The sequence below is a fragment of the Frankliniella occidentalis genome, unplaced genomic scaffold (genome assembly GCF_000697945.3).
Source record: "Frankliniella occidentalis isolate FOCC.00 unplaced genomic scaffold, Focc_3.1 Scaffold2, whole genome shotgun sequence".
Taxonomy (NCBI): domain Eukaryota; kingdom Metazoa; phylum Arthropoda; class Insecta; order Thysanoptera; family Thripidae; genus Frankliniella; species Frankliniella occidentalis.
In genome coordinates, this window is record NW_026267132.1 from 1,819,610 (window position 1) to 1,838,000 (window position 18,391).

General features: G+C 38.2%; 4 protein-coding genes, 1 long non-coding RNA gene and 1 other non-coding gene across 6 annotated transcripts in view; 3 read left to right on the forward strand and 3 right to left on the reverse strand.

The window, feature by feature from the left end:
• Positions 1-507: 507 nt before the first annotated feature.
• LOC113205948 (rho-associated protein kinase 2) lies at positions 508-12,121 on the reverse strand. The gene is made up of 26 exons (XM_026421776.2): positions 11,724-12,121; positions 10,946-11,050; positions 10,785-10,866; positions 10,570-10,670; positions 10,402-10,461; positions 10,159-10,294; positions 9,964-10,081; positions 9,797-9,881; positions 9,434-9,717; positions 9,254-9,345; positions 8,776-8,935; positions 8,663-8,699; positions 8,163-8,381; positions 7,672-8,077; positions 7,339-7,575; positions 6,600-6,760; positions 6,227-6,481; positions 5,788-6,057; positions 5,609-5,702; positions 5,311-5,531; positions 4,987-5,206; positions 4,724-4,883; positions 4,529-4,607; positions 4,234-4,447; positions 3,917-4,145; positions 508-3,835 (listed from the first exon to the last, which is right to left on the reverse strand). Exons 2-26 carry the CDS (start codon positions 11,042-11,044, stop codon positions 3,748-3,750), a joined length of 4,107 nt encoding a protein of 1,368 aa, XP_026277561.1. The 5' UTR covers positions 11,045-11,050; positions 11,724-12,121; the 3' UTR covers positions 508-3,747.
• Positions 12,122-12,963: 842 nt separating this feature from the next.
• LOC113205950 (60S ribosomal protein L4) lies at positions 12,964-16,634 on the forward strand. The gene is made up of 5 exons (XM_026421780.2): positions 12,964-13,121; positions 13,812-13,989; positions 14,540-14,910; positions 15,468-15,998; positions 16,415-16,634. Exons 1-5 carry the CDS (start codon positions 13,119-13,121, stop codon positions 16,607-16,609), a joined length of 1,278 nt encoding a protein of 425 aa, XP_026277565.1. The 5' UTR covers positions 12,964-13,118; the 3' UTR covers positions 16,610-16,634.
• Positions 16,089-16,219, forward strand: LOC113205971 (small nucleolar RNA SNORA68). The gene has a single exon (XR_003303396.1). It is a non-coding gene; the product is annotated as a small nucleolar RNA SNORA68 (small nucleolar RNA).
• Positions 16,542-17,403, reverse strand: LOC113205951 (uncharacterized). Its single transcript, XR_008010824.1, has 3 exons — positions 17,013-17,403; positions 16,827-16,954; positions 16,542-16,765 (listed from the first exon to the last, which is right to left on the reverse strand). It is a non-coding gene; the product is annotated as an uncharacterized LOC113205951 (long non-coding RNA).
• A 453-nt stretch (positions 17,404-17,856) lies between these two features.
• Positions 17,857-18,391, reverse strand: part of LOC113215835 (uncharacterized) — a 6,308-nt gene continuing 5,773 nt past the window's right edge. The window contains exon 2 of the mRNA XM_052263644.1: positions 17,857-17,878. Coding sequence (XP_052119604.1) covers positions 17,857-17,878 — 22 coding nt within the window. The remainder of the gene's footprint in view (positions 17,879-18,391) is intronic.
• LOC113205952 (small integral membrane protein 15-like) overlaps positions 17,936-18,391 on the forward strand; it is a 7,188-nt gene continuing 6,732 nt past the window's right edge. Inside the window, exon 1 of the mRNA XM_052264241.1 lies at positions 17,936-18,058. The gene's annotated coding sequence lies outside the window, so the exon portion shown is untranslated. The remainder of the gene's footprint in view (positions 18,059-18,391) is intronic.

Below are 18,391 nucleotides of genomic sequence, written 5' to 3' on the forward strand. Positions count from 1 at the left end.
TTCTCTTACCCTTGAGAAACCAGTGAGTAAGTTGGTTAAAGAAATTGTCAGAAGCAGCACGATCAAGCAGTAAATACCTGTTCACACTACGCCGGTTTGCTCCTGACTGAGGCAATCGCATCGCATCCATCGCGGTGTAGGAAGGAAGTCCGAGGGGGGTGGGGTGGGGGTGGGGAAGGGGGGTGCAGGACGTATAGGATGTATGGGACCGTATGGAGTTTACGCGTTGAGAGCCACCACATCACTGCACGCAAACCAGTGCCGTTAGGCCAAGAGGGGACGAGTGAAGAGCACATGGTCCTCATTTAGAGAGCTTCATACAGCCGGCCTGCGACTCGACGGAAGTTAGAGTCGGGTTACGAACATTTCCTTCCGATGCCTCCTGCATCCTGTCTACCAGTTCCACCCACCCCTGTAGACTCAAGCAATTCTTAGTAGAACTGATACCACAGTACTGCCGCAGTCGTAGCAGATAGGACAAGGAACTTATGCAACAAACTAAACTGGTTGGTTCTGTATTGCCTTTATTGATGTGCATATACAGTACAATAGCATCCTTACTATGTATATAAAAAAGAGGCAATAATGAAAGCTTTATTTATGAACCTACAAAAACTAGTCTCATTCACAAAAAATTGTTCACAAAACTGACTCAGAACTTCATGAGAATAAAAATGGTTATCATCCATTTTGTAAAAAAAGCTTCAGAAAGATAAATGTACATAAATTTCACAAAATTGTTTCCATACTTAGGAATATTTACTTTCTATATCATACACATCAGACTGACTTTGAAGGCACCATGTTTTTATTTAGCAGGCGATTAACATTGACAAATATTATACATGCCTGGTGGTATTTTTTTCCCAATTCAGTAATGAAACTTTAATACATGTAATGATAAAAGTAATTCATTTTTATAAAGGGGAAATCAGCACTAGGTACATGAATGGAGTGATGGGTTACATGTATATACTATTGCAGTATGTCAACTATCAATAAGCCAACCCATCAGTCCATTCCAAATTGGCGTTGAAGCGATGTAAAAATATGAATAAGTATTGCAGTGAGCAAGCTCTAGCTTCAACAACCATTTCATTACAAGGCAAGTATTCAAAATAACAGTAATATCAGTAAGATCTACATTCACTGATGCAAGGAGCACCAATTGATTGTTGTGTATTTTTCTTCTTTAGAAAGATTACAAAATTGAAGTTCCAGCTAAGTTTTGAGCAATGGCACTTACATACCTTAATTAAATACTGCTGGTCTACAGAAAACAAAGAACAAACAGGCAACCGATCAAAAAATAATTTACAACTTTCATGAGGAGAATGCAGTAACTCACATGAGTGGAAGAAACCTAGTTCAAATCAGTATAATTTATAACAACAATAAGAAAACAAAACTTGACCATACATAACACCGCATTGAATAAGACATACACATGATTGTTCCATGATTATTTAAAATCACAAAGGTTACAAAAAAAGTTGCAAATTGTATAAAATGTTGCAACACCATGTACATACAGATGTCTTGTCAACCTGCAATGAACGTTTTTGATGCACAATCAGGAACTTACTGAGACTGATATTCTATTCACATCGCATGATTTTGAGAAACCTTTCTTTAACAACAAATAATTAAAATGCAGGACTTATCATAAGATGAATCAAATTCAACCTTCTTAAATGCTGATAAGCATGGGGGAAATAAAACTATTCAAAACAGACAAAAATTATAAAAAGATAAGCTTTGGATAAAGATGGGAAAAGGGAAAAGAAAGGGGGAAGGTGGGCAAATGCATAAACAATGTTTTGAAGTATTCTAATTAGAACTTAAAATTAAGTACCAAAAATACATTCTTTTGCTCTAGCTCCCATATGAAATTGCAGCAATTGATTCCTAGCTATAACAAAATGCAGTTTAAGTGTAGAACCATATCAAATTACAGAAAACAATTTAGACACAGCATCCTCTTAAGATTGATACTTTAAAAATAAATTCGAACAAAAGATCAATTGATTTTAGACTGGGAACATTTTAATCTCAAAACTCATGGATGTGCTTCAACAAAGAAGTGTATACTGCAGTATATACAAGTGAGGCTTGCCTTGCCTCATTCGCTTGTTACATTGATTGTCTCTCAGTCCATAATTAATGTGCAGGTGCCTTCAAACTTATCTAATTTAAACTCTTTTTGATTCACATTAATTTGGAGTTGCCTTGTGAGGAATGTTGATAAATAATAGTTTAGTACAATCACTGCAAGAAAGACAGGTTTTAAAATTTAAATTTAAAGAACTAAATTGGCAGATGAGTGTTACTGAGTGAGGACACAATGTACAATGCGTAAGGAATGTATTGCAGCAAAGGCTTGCACTCAGAGCATGTTTGATGCAGAATACACGTCAGTTGGTTTCTTCCTTAATATGACAACACTTTGGTTTTGCTAGATGCCACGTCTCAATGGTAAACAATTATTTTTATTTGTACTAACATACATACTTATTTATACTTCTAGCAAATGGAATAGTACCAAGTGTCCACCCAGGGTGTCAATCCAGCAGATATTACTGTGGAATTTACAGGGACTTTAGTCTGCTACAGTAATCACAGCTTACTTCAGATTTAAAAAAAAAATATTTACAATAAAGTTGGCTTAGCAATGCAACTGAATAAATTAAAAAAAAAAATACAGACCAAAACAAGAATAACAAACTCTAAAAAATGAAGTTTGGCATACAGATGAACTTTCATCCTGTTTGTCATACGTAACAAGATATTGTGCTCCAACAATGCGCAGCAAAAAGAGCTTGAAAGGAGAGATCCTCTTCACAATTTTGAAAAATCTAGAGGCTATTATCATATGGGCAGTCTTCATGGCCAAACCTTCATTTGGGGCAAGGTTAACTCCATATACTAATGATGGACTGTAATTAAAGTACAACTTTTGAAAATGTTTCAAATACATTCCCATCCTAAAAATCAGGAGTGAAAAAAAAGAACATCAATTTACTCATTAAATTTACTTGAAAGAAACCCACAATATCACATACTTTTAAAGTACATAAAAGAACTTAAAAAGAGAGCAGACAGTAAAAACCATGAGCACATAATTACTGGAGCAATATTTAAGAAGGTGGACACAATTTTTTCATTTGAAAATCACAGAAGGATGCACACTATGTAACATTTAACCTTAGGGTACACACAAAGGGCATTATGTAGTACCAGGTTGGGTACAATAACAAGACATGCATTTTTGTGTTGTATGCATTAATATGAAAATAAGCATTTGAGGTCAATCAGTCACGGGAAATAGTGGCTCCAGTAAGGTGCGTACACATATCAGTCTCATACAAACATAAGTGGACGGATGGCATGAGTACTGATCAACAAAGTCTTAAGAATAGAGCTTACCTTGCTTGGCACAAATAAGAAAGGTCACACACCATGTCAATTAAGAACCCCACATTGATAGGTAAAGCCAAGCTAAAGACACAGAAGTCTTTCTTGATTAAAGATATGGTTGACTGAAATAACACAGACAAAATGCTCTTCAAGGCACTAAATTTACATTTAAAATATGTTTGTTCACACCAAGGTGAAATTTTGAAAACAGTAACTTTATAAAATCATTAAAATGCTAAAATGTAGCAATAAAATCCATTTTCTTTAGACAAAATTAAAAGGTGACATCAAACTGAATTTGCTGCGTAAATGCTGGAAATATCACAGCAATCACTTGCTCATTGTTGAATTGGCAGGGAGAGTAGCAGACCGCTGCTGAAGACTTGCATATTGCTTAGGATTTGATCTAACAGATTCCCTGTAAAAAAACACAACAGAGCTCTAGAAGATTGATACTAGATAAAACTTGAAATGTTAAGAATGCTGAACTTTGTTTTACCTAGGTGACACTTTAGATCCATCAAGTGTCCCACTACCTAATGTATTTGCTTTATAACCACACTTTTGAATCTTCTTGGAGAGACGTTGCACCCATAGTTTCTGATCATCGGCACTCACAGCAAGGACTAACAATTCCTTGGCCGAATTCGGATCATAATGCAATTTGCATGGTGCAATTGCTTCTTCTTTCCGATCAAAATGCTCCTTGTGCACTTTGACACGACACCCTGGAGGATGATGGTAATAATACAGTGTAATTACTTTAAGATAACATTTCAAGAGTGCAGATAGATTTTGGTAAGCTGTAATACATACGTCGACACTCTAATGCAGGTGGGGGTCTAAACATGTGCCACAATGGCTTTGTGCAGACTTCACAATTAGTGGGCATGTGATAGGATATTTGCAAAAATTCATGACCTTTCAGTTGAATAGTACCAGGTTTATCATCCCTCAGCGGAGGAAGTTCAAGTTGAGTCATACTACCTTCATCAGGTCTACGAGCTTCACCTTCACCAGCATATAAAAGCTGAAAGAGGGTGAAGTTGAGAACATTACTTTACAGGGTAACCATGCAGATATTAGTAGAAAGTATTGATATGAAATTCACCTGAAATATACGTGGAATATCCTTAGGATCAGCTCTAATGACATCACCATGAGTCACAGATCTCACATGAAAAACTTTACTGTAAATAATTTTTAAAATTGTGAAAAAGTTGAGCAAATTAATCATGATCCGACACACACACACACAAAAAAAACAACAACTAATGAGCATATTTCACTTAGTTGTGAAACTTACTTAAGATCAAGAATGAGAATAGGGTCAGTATTTTGTTTATCACTTTCAGAGTTGTAGAATATAATTTTCTTTGAAGATACAACAACATATTGTTTTTTCCACCCATGTCTTCTTATATTCTGTTTGTTAGGTACAGACAACCAACCTTCTAGGCGAGATTCTGAAAATAGAGATGGTGGTAAATCAAACCTTAAAGAATCTACACTGCTTCATTTTTCAAAACAGAAAAGTCTAGATAGATAAATATATGGATGGGTAATTACCTGGGCTTAGATCATCTGTATCATTATCAGCACTAGATAACGAGGCTGTTTCACTGGACACACAAGCCAACTTCCCTTGCAACTGTTCAATTTCAGAGTCTTTGGAGTCAAGCTCCATCTGAAGGCGCACTCTGGATTGACCTTCTTCGACTAGGTTGGATTGCATTTCCTGCAATTCTTTCTGATATTTGGTAACAGACTGAGAGTACTTCTCCCTTTCCTGAATAAAATCAGAATGTGAGGGTATGAACTTGGATATGCCGCTTGAGGGACAGGACCGTGATTCAATAGGAAGTTAAAAGAAACAAAAGAATCAAAACAAACCTGAGTCAGTTCTTGTTGTAGTTTACGGCACTCTTTTTCTTTTCTTCTCAAATCAGCTGATGATACCTTACTACCTTTACCCTTTGTTGTTTGATTAATATCTTTGCGGTTCATAATCTCAGCAAGTTTGTGAACAGCTTGCTCCTTAAGTAATTGTTCTTGTTTTAATTGCTTTCGGAGTCGTTCCATCTCTTCTTGGACGTTGGATGCCTTCTTAACCTCTGTTTAAAAAAATGAGCACCATAAGACAATTTTAACCACCATAAGTACATACCATGATTACTCTATTTTTGCAGACCTTCTTGGATAAGTTTCATTTGGAGACTCATTTCATCCTTCTCCTTAACAAGTTGCTCAATTGACTTCTTATAATCTTGTTCTCTTTCCTTTATCTGCAAACGGAAAGGGGATAAAGACATAGAATATATTCTGTGGACATAGATGAAAAAACTAAGGAGTCAACCAGTTTTAATTTACCGAGTTCAAATTAGATTCTCTAGCACAAAGCTCTGACCGATGCTTCGCTAACAAATCTTTTAGTTCAAGCTCTTTCATAGTTTTGTCTTTCTCCAAATCAGCTACCGTCTCTTCGGCTATAGACCGAGCAAGTGCTTCTGAGTCAGCTCTTGCAAGAGCTAGTTGTAGTTGGTGCGTAAGAGAACCTCGTTCTTCTTCCAATTCAATTAATGTTCTCTGGCGTTCTTCTAAATCCTCCCGGAGTTCTGCAGCTTGAGTTCTGTACAACGTCTAACGAACAAAAAGTAAAAGAAACCATTGAAACAAATAAACTTAAAACACTGATTGCAGCCACTATTAATTGTACAGCTGAAAGAGTATAATCCATCACATTGTTCTAAAATTGCAGTTTAATCTCAATCTAACAAAGTATCAACTTAAGTGCACTTCATAAACTTACAGAAAAGTATTGCTCTGCTTCTAACTGATCTTGAAGTTCTTTGCGTTGTAATTCGTCAACAGATCGTTGAGTTTTCAGCCTATGCAAGTCTTCCTCGGCAATTCGTTTTCCTTCTCGTAAAGTAGTTACTTCACCACTAAGTTGATCATGGCGAGCTTTAAGAGCACCCAGAGAAGAAGCCTGCTGGTTGACTTCACTCTGGAGGGCATTTTTCTTTTGTTGCTCTTGTTCTACTTGAATGTGCAGTGTTTTAACCTTTTAAAATGGGTGGGAAAGAGACACATGATGATACAGTAGATCCAGAAATATGAATGCTTGCATTTGTACTACAGTATTTAAAAACACCAACACATCAAAGCTGGCCAAACTGTACCTTTTCTACTTCTTGCCTTTGTTCACCCTCTAATTTCTGCAATCGCTGCTGAATTTGACGATAGTCTACTGATAACATTGACATCTGCCTCTCCTTTTCCTGACACATCATATCAGCCTTCTGTCTAGCACTCTTTTCTTCATTTAACTTAGTTTGAAGAGCTGAAATGAGAACAATTCCAATGATGTGAACATAAAATATAAAGTACTTCAAATTTAAAAGTAGTAGATTCAAGCAATGATGCAGCTTTCATAGGCTCAGATTTTCTGCCCTTAAAACAACATAGCTTCAAACTTCTCTTTTTGGAGCATATTTTTGAGCAGTGACACACTCTATACCTTACAAGATTACAAACAGACAGCGCATTAACCAAAGACAGGCAGCTACAATATCTAATTTTACCTTTAAATATGAGATCCATTCGAACTAAAGCATGCACAAACCAAATGCTGATGTAGTTAAAGGTATGAACAATCTAAACAATCTTTGTTATTAACAGTTATCAATGAATCCTATTTAATTATAGGTTATTTTGCATTCCAAAGCAACTGGATGAACATGCATGACATGTAAGTATTGATTGATATTTAGTATTAAATGTTTTGGATAGAAATTGTACACCTCAAGTGCCATGGATGACTAAGAGTGACAAACATGTTTTGGTATGGTATAGTTTCAATTTAAAAACAAAAGTAACACTATAGATGAAATATTGACTACTATAATTTTGAAAAATTACCTTTCACAACAGCAAGATTGGCCTCTTCATTTGAAACAAGTCCTCGTCGCTCTGTTTCTTGATGACTTCGCACTTCTTGCTGATATCTATTTTGAGCAGCTTTGAGCTCTAGACCTAAGGATGCACATTCTTTTTCTAGGGATGATACTCTCTCACTGAGTTGACGATTGTCTTCAGTGACCTTGTTTTCACGCTGGGCACATCTCTCCATCTCTCCAAGAACTGATTGAAGTCGGACTACAAAAAAACACAAAAAAAACAAACATTTTTCTCTTTCTGTAATTACATTACACATTTTAGAATAAAACAAGCAAAATCAGATCAAAACTGTACCTTCTAATTCATTGTGTAAATCTGAAGCTTGAGTTCTCTCACTACGCTCTTGACTAAGCTGCCCTTGAAGAGATGCTACTTCTTGTTGAAGGGAGTCTCGCTGGTTTTGAAGGAGCAGTAACATTGCTTTCAATTCAGCTTGCATTTGCTCACTGGCTGATTGAGCAACAGTTAGTTCTGCTGCTTGCTTTCGAAGCCTAGCAGATGTCTCTGATTCAGTTTTAATTTTTTCTTGCATGTCAGCCACTTGCTTTTCTAAGGATGCAATTTTATCACTAGTTTGCTGATTGTTGTTCATCTCTCTAGTGCGCTTGTTGGTCTCTTCGTCTAATTTACGTTTCATATCATGCAGAAGTGATTCTGCTTTCCTTCTGGCCTCATTTTCACCGTCTGCCTTTCTCTGACTCTATTAAGGTAGGCAGATAGATAAATTTGCTTTAATGTAGGCCTTAGGAAATTATTAAACAAATATTTTAATTTCAAGGTCTTACCTCCTTGAGGTCATGCTTTAAGATTGTGAGTTTCTTTTCTAAAGCATTGGCCTCCTCTCTCAATTCTGTTTCTCGTTTTGTAACAGAATCTAGCCTGGACACCAGAGTTCGTTGCTTTGCTTCAAGTCCCTCAACTAGTCTTCTTTCTGTTTCAAGGTCAGCTTCCAATTGCTTAGTATGAAGTGGTGTTTCACCTCCTCCAACATGGTTCCCAGAGCACTATGCAACAATTAAAAAAAAAAAGGCATAGACTTGAAAATTACAATAAGTCAAAAACTTGTTGCAACTCCTCAAAAAAGCTGAGTACAACAAAACACTACAAAATTGTTTAGAGAGAAACTTACATTATCGACCTGTTGATACAATAGACGTTGTGTGACAGAGAGAGAAAAAGACAACAGCAAATCCATGAAACACACATTCACAACAATACCTCAATCAAGTAACCAAAGACAGAAAAGTAAAAGTCTGTAACATCACAACGGTAAAAAAGTACTTACAGCATCAGGTGAATCAGTATTCCTCCCTCCTAATAATCTGAAAAAGGATCAACATAATAAATTTTCTAATATTTCCAGAGAGTTTTGATCATTACACAAGGGTCTGAGCTTACTGGTAGTCTCTTGAGTAGGTAAACCCAACAAAAGGCAGGTGGTTGCCAGCGAATGCCTTTGGGGTAGTAAAGTTTTCTTCAGGAGTTTCATCCTTATCAACTTCATCGAAATTGCTTGTATCATCATCGCCAGATAGTTCTGGTACAACAGGTGGGACACCTACAAGTAACACCAAAATTTAGGTGACACAAAAAAATCACATTCCTGAAGATAGTCAATTTCCGTTAGTGCGACCCCACTGGGACCGCGGCCCAAAAACGTTATAACGGGGAAATCGTTGTATCCGATAGCATTAACAAGAAAACTAATGCCATGGGACGGCGGAAAAAATCGTTATAACGGGGAAATCGTTGTATCCGATAGCATTAACAAGAAAACTAATGCCATGGGACGGCGGAAAATCGTTGGGAAATCGTTGTATCCGGGGGTCGTACTAACGAGTTTTGACTAGATATAAATAATATAGTTAAGGCTTACATTCACGAAGGTTATCAAATGTCCATTGATCGTTTCTGAAAAATGGGTGTGACTTTATTTCCTCCACACCATTTCTACCAAGGCGTTTGGTTCTGCAACACAAGAATATGGAAAGCAATGCAAACAGAGGAATCAAATAAGTAATTCTAGAACGGAAACATAATTTCAAAAGTATTTTACCTGTCGGTAAGAAAACCATAAATAAGAGATTTGGCCTGGTGAGATATTTCAGTGTCGTTGGGGAAATGCAAAGAGTTGCTGTGGTCCATGATTTTCGAATACGTCCCAACAAGGCTATCTGCGTAGAATGGTGTGTCTCCCACTAACATTTCATACAGGAAAACACCAACAGACCACCAATCACATTCTCGCCCATAGACACCTTCACCCCCTTGCGATTGCAAAACTTCTGGTGATATGTAGTCAGGTGTGCCTACAGCAGTATCAGACCGTACAAGACCATCCTAAAAAAAAGGCAAGATTTCATTGGACAAGGAACTAAGAAAGGTGAATAAAAAATTAAAAATCAGTGAGAGATCATACCGTGTCCATCTTCATACAGGTTCCGAAATCAGCCAGTTTTAAATGTCCATGTCTGTCCAGCAGCATGTTGTCTGGTTTCACATCTCTGTAGAAGAAAGGGGTTAAAAAGGAATTAAGAAAGTAAGAATTAAAGAAAGACAACGTGCCTCAGCCACCTATCCACTCACCTGTGTACAAAACCCATTGAATGTATTGCGTCCAGCGCCAACACAACTTCAGCACAATAAAACTTTGCCCATTTTTCTGGCACAACATAATTAGACATAAGATTAACTAAATCACCACCTGTAACACACACAAAAAAAATTAGACAAGAAAAGAGAAGTATGACTTAGGTAAAGCAAATTAGAGTGAACAAGTACCTGGCATGTAATCCATGACCATGTAAAGATATTTCTGATCCTGAAAAGCAAAATGGAGTTGAACAATCCATTCTGAATTAGCATGAGCCATTATGTCTCTTTCTTCCCAAAAAAATGCAGAGTCTGAACGTTTAATCTGAAACAAACGGGATTGATTCATGTGTGATGCACCATATTAAACATTAACTCTTAAAAAAATAAAAATAAAAACATTTTTTTTTTGGGGGGGGGGGGGGGAATTACCATTTCAAATTTGCTGAGCAGCTTCATTGCAAACACTTTCTGAGTAAATTTGTGTCTGACCTATAAAAAAAGAAATATGAGCAATGGTGGTGTATTGATGTTCCCTGCAACTGCTAATGTTTCCAACAAAAGTCATAATTTTGATTAGTTAGTGCTTTATTCACTCACCAGTTGAACCTCTCCAAATGCTCCACGGCCAATAACTTTGATTAATGTGAAGTCATCAGTCTTCATTCTCAGATTGCATATATCAGATGCTACATGGTCATCTAGACATTAGATATAAAAATAATATATCAGTACAACAGAACAGAAACACAGATTCACTAATGATGGTAATGGTAAGTTGTAAAACAAAGTAAAAAACAAAACTTTTAACTCACATCTATTCATGTATGCTTCTATGTTTTTCATACGTTTTACAGAGGGATGATCACAGTCAGCCACCAAAGCTTGAACAGTATCCTGTAAATGAAAATGTGATAAAGCAACAAATAGCACATGCAATTTTTATTAGAGATTCTTGTTTTGAACAATGACTTACTAAAAGACAGTCAACATTTGTGACACTCCTTGGATCCTGAATTTTTTCTTCCAAAGTCCTCAGTCGCCTCTTCCGATCTTCATCCTTAGCTGTATCCATGATGAGCTGCAAAAAAACAAAAATACTCTTTTAGAAGTTAACAGGTATCGAGTAATTTCAGGGCTTCAATAAAACAGTAAGATGTAAACAAATAGAGTGCTGTTCGCAGTAAAGAAAGACATAGATAATGGAGGACCAATTAAAGGGTGGAAAAAAGTTTGAATGAAATGAATGGTTAAAAATAAAAATGAGTAACCTCTATAAAAGCAGTGTCTCAAATGCCACACTTGTGGTATACATTTTTAATAGGATTCCTTAATGAATTATAAAGACCACTAATTTCAACAGCAAAAAACCGACAACAAAGATTGGTATGACAGTGAAAGGTAAACAAAGTAATAAAAATAACACTGTAAACAGTGATTCTAATAATAGCTTTCACACTTGGCACAAAGAAAACAAAAGCACCCAGTCAAAGTGTATTAAAGCACAAGTAATCTGCGCTAAAAATGTATAGAAAAGCGAAAAAACAAATCTTAATGACTGAATGACATTTCTATTATTTTTTATACAGAATAATAGAGGAGCTCCCAGCAACATAACCTCACATTCATGTTCTTTTATGTTCTAACTACTCACTATGATGATACATTTTCTACTAAAACTTCAAAGATACAAGAAGTTAAGGATTTTGGCGAAGACAGTCACCAGTTGTACAGAATTCATCAACAATATTTACCTTTGGACGGGCTCGCCAGCTCCAATTTCAGCGATAATACTATGAAGTACCTAGAAGACCTTCAACGAGAGTCAACTGATTGCCTATACAGACAGTCTTGTCTAGTACAGCGCACATACCACGATTTAAACATTTGTTAAAATAATCCAAATAAATAGGAAATGAGTAATATCTAGAAAATCGCAAAACTTAACACAACATACTCAGCCAGCCGCTCAACATGGCTCCTTCAGCGGCCTCCTCAGCTGAGATGTATTCACCACGGTCTCTTCGATTCTTAAAGACACCTTCAACGCAAAAATTGAACTTCGTCACATTCTGACGACATGTTAAAAAGGTTAATGTGTAAAACGCCAAAATCAGCTCTTCATTTGAAGTTGGAACGGTTCAATTGCCTACGAGATATATAGTAGCTACGGGAAAGTTACGCGCGGCACCAACAGCTCCATCAACCCATTCACACAAAAAACTACGCCCACCACGGAAAGTGCTCTCCATCAGCATAGCATAATTACGCTTTATTTAACGGTTTCGTCTGGCTAGGTTTAACAGGAAATATTTTTTTATTATCACATTGAGAAATATCATCACGCCGCTCTCAAACTTCACTTTTTGGTACCTGCCACAACCATGCCAAGGATGAATGGCTCGATATTTGCGTGTAATTAGCACACTTGTCGTGATATAAGATTGTTTCTGTTATGCTCAGCCTGACCCAAAAGATCTGACTTAATTCCACTTGAATCTGCTTTCTATTAAAGGGGAGCGCGCAATCCTCGACTTCAGTCATGACACAGCTTCACAAGTTTCTGTGGAAGTTTAAACACGCGCGCTGGGGAAGACTTTTTGTACTAGGCAGTGCCAACAGCGTTGTGGACTTGTGAAGATGAAAAAACCTTTAAAAATACTTTGTAAGAAACATATCGTCATATCACGTCTCAAAATCATATCAAATTTTAAATAATAAAGAAAAGTATGACTAGCAAATTTCAACTTTCTTAGACGTGGATGTTGTGAAATTTTCTTTCGTGTTGCCACCTTGGAGATAAAACAGGCAAGGAGCGGATATGTTTTTCCTTTTTTTACGGAAGTTCACAACAGTACAAGTTCTACCAATAGTTAGTGGATTTTCAAATCTCTCTTTGCCCATACATGTATAAAAATACGCCTAAATCAATTTTTCGAACTTTTTCTTACCAAAACTTGAAAATTTGTCAAACAAATTCCGTTTTTTTCGTACAAAATGTCGTTTTTGTTTAATGTGATGCCAGCGGTTGGTACAGCTGTACTGGTGTTGTCCATGCGCCGATACGTGTCCGGTCTTTCCGTCTTTAGGTAATGGCGGAGTTGTAGGGTGGAGGATCGGACACGCATTGGCTCACTTTAACTTTTAAAATGGTAAGGATTATCATCTTATCTATCTGAAAAATGCGCGTTGTGTATGTGATTTCTTAGTTTCTTACAATATGATGAAGTATTCTGGAACGTTGTTTGTATATTCAACTGAAATGCGAACCAGTTGATACGGCTATTGTAGGTTAACATCACACGTGTATCGTGTCTTGCTATGCGTCTCTGTAATATTGCCTGTTGTTTATTTTCATCGTTATTCAAACTTCCTCGGCAGTCTTCCTTTTCATGAATTAAGGCATGAATTTCACGTTAGCACTCGGCTGTTTCCCTTTACATCCTCATCGGCATCTGTTTTGTTTCGGTACACCGGGTCTGGAGCGCAGTGGGGCTTGTTATCACATCACATTGGTTCTTGATCTGCGCCTTCGGTCGTGATTCCCAATATATGTAATTTAAACTTCTTCGGTGATATTGTTTTTGTCTTTTCATTTTTCGTCGTGCTTTTTTCCCTTTTTTTTCCCCGTTTTGTACCATATCGTTATAGACTTAGACGCGTTCCTGTAACTTCAACAAACTCGTGCCATTATCAAACTTGTATTGCATTTTAGGACTTCAGTTATCACTTTGTATGTGCGTTGTAACTTTTCACAGTATTTACTGAAGTAAAATCGCGCGTAGTCTTAGCTGTTAGTTACTTAATCTGTTTGTAACCTTTTCATGTCTTCTCTTTTTCAGTCGATTTCAACCGCCCGCCCCCTTATTAGTGTATATAGTGAGAAGAATGAGGCCACAGGCAGCACAGTTGCTCTGCCTGCGGTGTTCAAGGCACCCATCAGGCCTGATGTGGTGAACTTCGTGCACCAGAACATGGCCAAGAACCATCGTCAGCCATACTGCGTCAATGACCAGGCAGGCAAGTAAAGCAATTGTTCTGCTCGTGTGCATGTCCAATTTATGTTTAAAATTCCTCTGAGCATTGTTCTGAATGTCTATATATCCCTTTACATTGACATCATCTGGATGCAATTAATGTCATAACATTAATGTGCGTGATATAAGTAACTTGCTGGTGCATGTGCTGTTAGTTGTTCATGATGAAATTTCTCTTCAGAGCATTGGGTTCTGAATGACTGTGATTCACTTAACGTTGACAATTTCTGAATTCAACTAATGTTGGGCGTGTTACTTTTATCTCTTCAATAAATGTGCTGTAATTTGTTAATGATGAAATTTCTCTTCAGAGCATTGGGTTCTGAATGACTGTGATTCTTTATACGTTGACAATTTCTGAATGCAATCCTTCCATGATAGCTGTTGTGAATGATGAAAATTCTCTTCAGAGCATTGGGTTCTGAGTGACTGTGATTCTTTTACGTTGACAATTTCTGATAGCAACAGCCACTCTAATTACATTCTTCGTCTTCTGTGTGATTGCAGCCTTTCATTTTGTCTATCTGTTTCAGGTCACCAAACCAGTGCTGAATCATGGGGTACTGGACGAGCTGTTGCTCGTATCCCCCGTGTTCGTGGAGGTGGTACTCACCGATCTGGCCAGGGTGCTTTCGGTAACATGTGCCGTGGCGGTCGCATGTTCGCCCCCACTAAGACCTGGCGCCGTTGGCACCGCAAGATCAATGTGAACCAGAAGAGATACGCTCTGGTTTCAGCAATTGCTGCATCTGGCGTCCCTGCTCTTGTCCAATCCAAGGGTCATGTTATTGATGCTATTCCAGAATTGCCCCTTGTTGTGAGTGACAAAGTTCAGGAAATTAGCAAGACCAAGCAGGCTGTTTCATTCCTTAAGAGCATCAATGCCTGGGCTGATGTTGAGAAGGTGAGGCCAATGATCTTATTCTTTCTGCATTCCTATCCTGCTTTCTTCAGTTTCTGATTTAAGTGTGCAAAGAAATGCAATATCAACAGGGAATTTTACCATCTCTTTGGGTATTAATGCCAATAGAGACTCAAATTCTAAACAGCATTCTGCAAACTGAATCAATATAGCTGATGTAGCTTGTAGATTTGTAAACTACCTGCACCCTATTGTTATTAGCTGTCTCGTGGAGAACAGTTGCTCTTTAGGGTGCTAAATCACTAGATTCCTAGGCATTCCCACTGTTGTCTCATGACTCTAGTGGGGGCATAAGGTCTCTAACACTCTCTGTACCACTTAATCATGAATGTCATGTCAGTTGTTGCACAGTTTTGTTTCTGGTGTCTCATTTGATGACACTCTACCATTAGTGTGCTAAATTAATTGTTTCCTAGGCATTCCCACAATTGTCCCTTAATGCCTTTTGTGGGGGCATAAGGTCACTAACAAATGCTTCTGCATATTTCAATCTTATCACTTGTTTGTTGCAGTAGTTTTAATTCTAGTACCTGTTCTAGGTCTACAAATCCCGCCGCATGCGTGCTGGTAAGGGTAAGATGCGTAACCGTCGTCGCATCCAGCGTCGTGGACCTCTTGTCATCTATGGCAACGATCAGGGTGTGACTCGTGCTTTCCGTAACATCCCCGGAGTTGACTGCGTCCCTGTTGACAAGATGAACCTTCTGAAGTTGGCTCCCGGTGGTCACGTTGGCCGCTTCATCATCTGGACCGAATCAGCATTCCAGGCCCTAGACAAGCTGTACGGCACCTGGAAGCAGGCTGCCAAGGACAAGAAGGGATACAACCTGCCCATGCCCAAGATGGGCAACACTGACCTCACCCGCCTCATTAAGTCCGAGGAGATCAGAAAGGTCCTCAGGCCCGCCCAGAAGAAGGTTGTGCGCCGCGTGCGTCGTCTCAATCCTCTGCGCAACCAGAAGGCCATGCTCAGGCTCAACCCCTATGCCGCTGTCCTCAAGAGGAATGCTATTCTTACCATCCAGAAGCGCATGAAGCAGCGTGCTGAGCTGCTCGCCAAGAAGCGAGGGGTAAGTGTTCCTCATTTTATTGTGTTGTTCAAACCCACAAGAGCCAGAATGAATGAAAATATTTACGAAGTATGAATGGATGCATTTACTTCTGCACAAGGACTACATTACGGTAGCATGTCACATACATGTTACATTTCACTTGTGCAGAGAATAAATTCAGCTTGTCGCCTTTGCCAAGAAACTTTATCTTGTCGAAGTGAATCAAGGATGTAACATATCTGAAATGATTTAATTTGTGCTTGGTTTCAAAATGTTACGAGCTCTGTGCTCGTAGCCTTAATTCTGAGCGAAGAAAGGTTTTTTCAACTTGTCGCCTTTGTCAAGAAAATTTTTCTTGACAGAGTGAATCAAGGATGGTACAGAGATTGCTTAATTTTATTTCTTGTTTATCTAATTATTGCTATATTTTTCAGGTCAAGGTTGTTGTGCCCAAGTATGAAGTCCGCCGTCAGGCTGCTCTGAAGAAGGTGACCAAGCCCAAGAAGGCTGCAGTGAAGAAGCCCAAGAAGACCGCTGAGCAGAAGGCAGCCCTTCGTGCCAAGCCCACCCTTCAAAAGCCTGTTTCAGAAAAGAAGGCACCAGCCAAGAAAGCCCCCGCTAAGAAGTAATTGTTGAATAAATATAACTTGGAAATTTGTGTTTTATTTGCACATCCTTCACTGTCTTATGGAGTCCTCAGCCATGGTGCCATCACGAAAAGTATTCCATCCTTGGAAAGACTGCACTGCACCATGTCTGTGTTCACTGGGTATGGCATTTTATATCTAGAAAACAATCGATGTCAGGGCACTTAAAATGTGAATGGTGCAGTTACATTCCTCTCACCTCTTTTGAACAGCTAACTGGGACTGTTGGCTCAGTTCTTCTTGGTGCTGTGCAGTAACTTCAATATAGTTGTCCTTAACACAAACATTTATTTCATTTGGGTGGAAGCTGTGGACATCTAAAACTAACTACAGTAGAATTAGTAAAGCAGTCTGGCTGTACAGATTATGTTTTGCAGATGCTTACTTGAAAGTTGTCACTTGTGAGGAAAACTTGGCCTGGAGGTGTTGTAAATGCTGGATCGTGTACTGTATACACTTCTTGATTAGAGGGGACCAAATTACCCTGTTCTGCCACACAGTGGTTCTGTAAAAACAATATACTAATAGATTTTGCTGTGGTACTTTGTGCTCGTAGATCATTCAATCTTGCTACATTTGAAGTCCATTGTTGCAAGGGGGAAGACTTATGTGATGCATTTGTTCAGAGGGTGAAAGAAGTCTTAGTTAGCATTTACTGACTTGCCTGGTCAGGGTAGCAGTTAAAGCAGGGAATCAAAACTGCAGGGGCCCAGTCCCCTAGTCGCTCAACTGCTTGATTGGCGCAGCAGCAGCAACACCAAGGGAGTGAACCTATTTTATTGATCAAAGCATGTACTACTAAAGTGTGGCCTCAAACCAAGATAAGCACATGCCATTGGTTGGCCAGAAAGAATAATCTACCAGCCACAGGACATGTCAAAGTGAGTAGTCCCGTTTCTTTTGAATGTTTCTGGGAAAGTTGCTGAAGATTGTTTTCTAGGAGTTGACGAGCCGCTAGAAAGAATGGGTCTGTTACGAAGTTGTCTCGTGGCACAACAGATATAGACGAGTGTGTGTTGATCTGCATATTGCACTTCGTTTAGTTTTGTATTATTTTTCTTCAGGATTGATATAAGTAAATGACGAAATAACTCAATTGTTGGGCTCAGGCAATAATAGCTGATTTCATCCGTCGACTCGGTCTATGGTTTGACTCTTTCGCGTTTCCACTCCTACTTAGAATTAATTAATATTTCATAATTGTGCTAGTCATGTTCCCTCAGTTATGGCTAGTTATGGTTAGTTTTAACTCTAAAATCAAAGTTAATATCTTAATATGTTGCACGGTGATGTGAAAATTTGAAATGATTGCGCCCTTTGTTCCTAGGACTACAGCGCCCTCTTGAAAGCAGTTTGTGAAGTGAAGTGAATCATAAACAAAAACAAGCAGAAACGCAGCCCCCCGCCCCGCCGTAACCACAGTCGCCGGCCGTATGTAACCTTCCTTTTATTTTGAAAAAACATAAACATATGTGTATATTGGGCATTTAATTCATCTTTCTATATGTGTATAAAGCTTATTGATTTTGATTTGTACACATGGCGAATTATATTAAGTACCAACGTGCCTAACCTATACCTATGTGTACTTTTGTCATCTTATCTTATTTCCGGCTTATCGGCTATCTGTCGTGTCACACTACATCCCGAAATATTTGATATTTAAAATCACATCAAATCATAGGAATGAACAATCATCCATTTGTTTACTTTTATAAATCAAATGTGTAGCTGTCATTTTGACAAGCCCATTTTCTTTTTCTT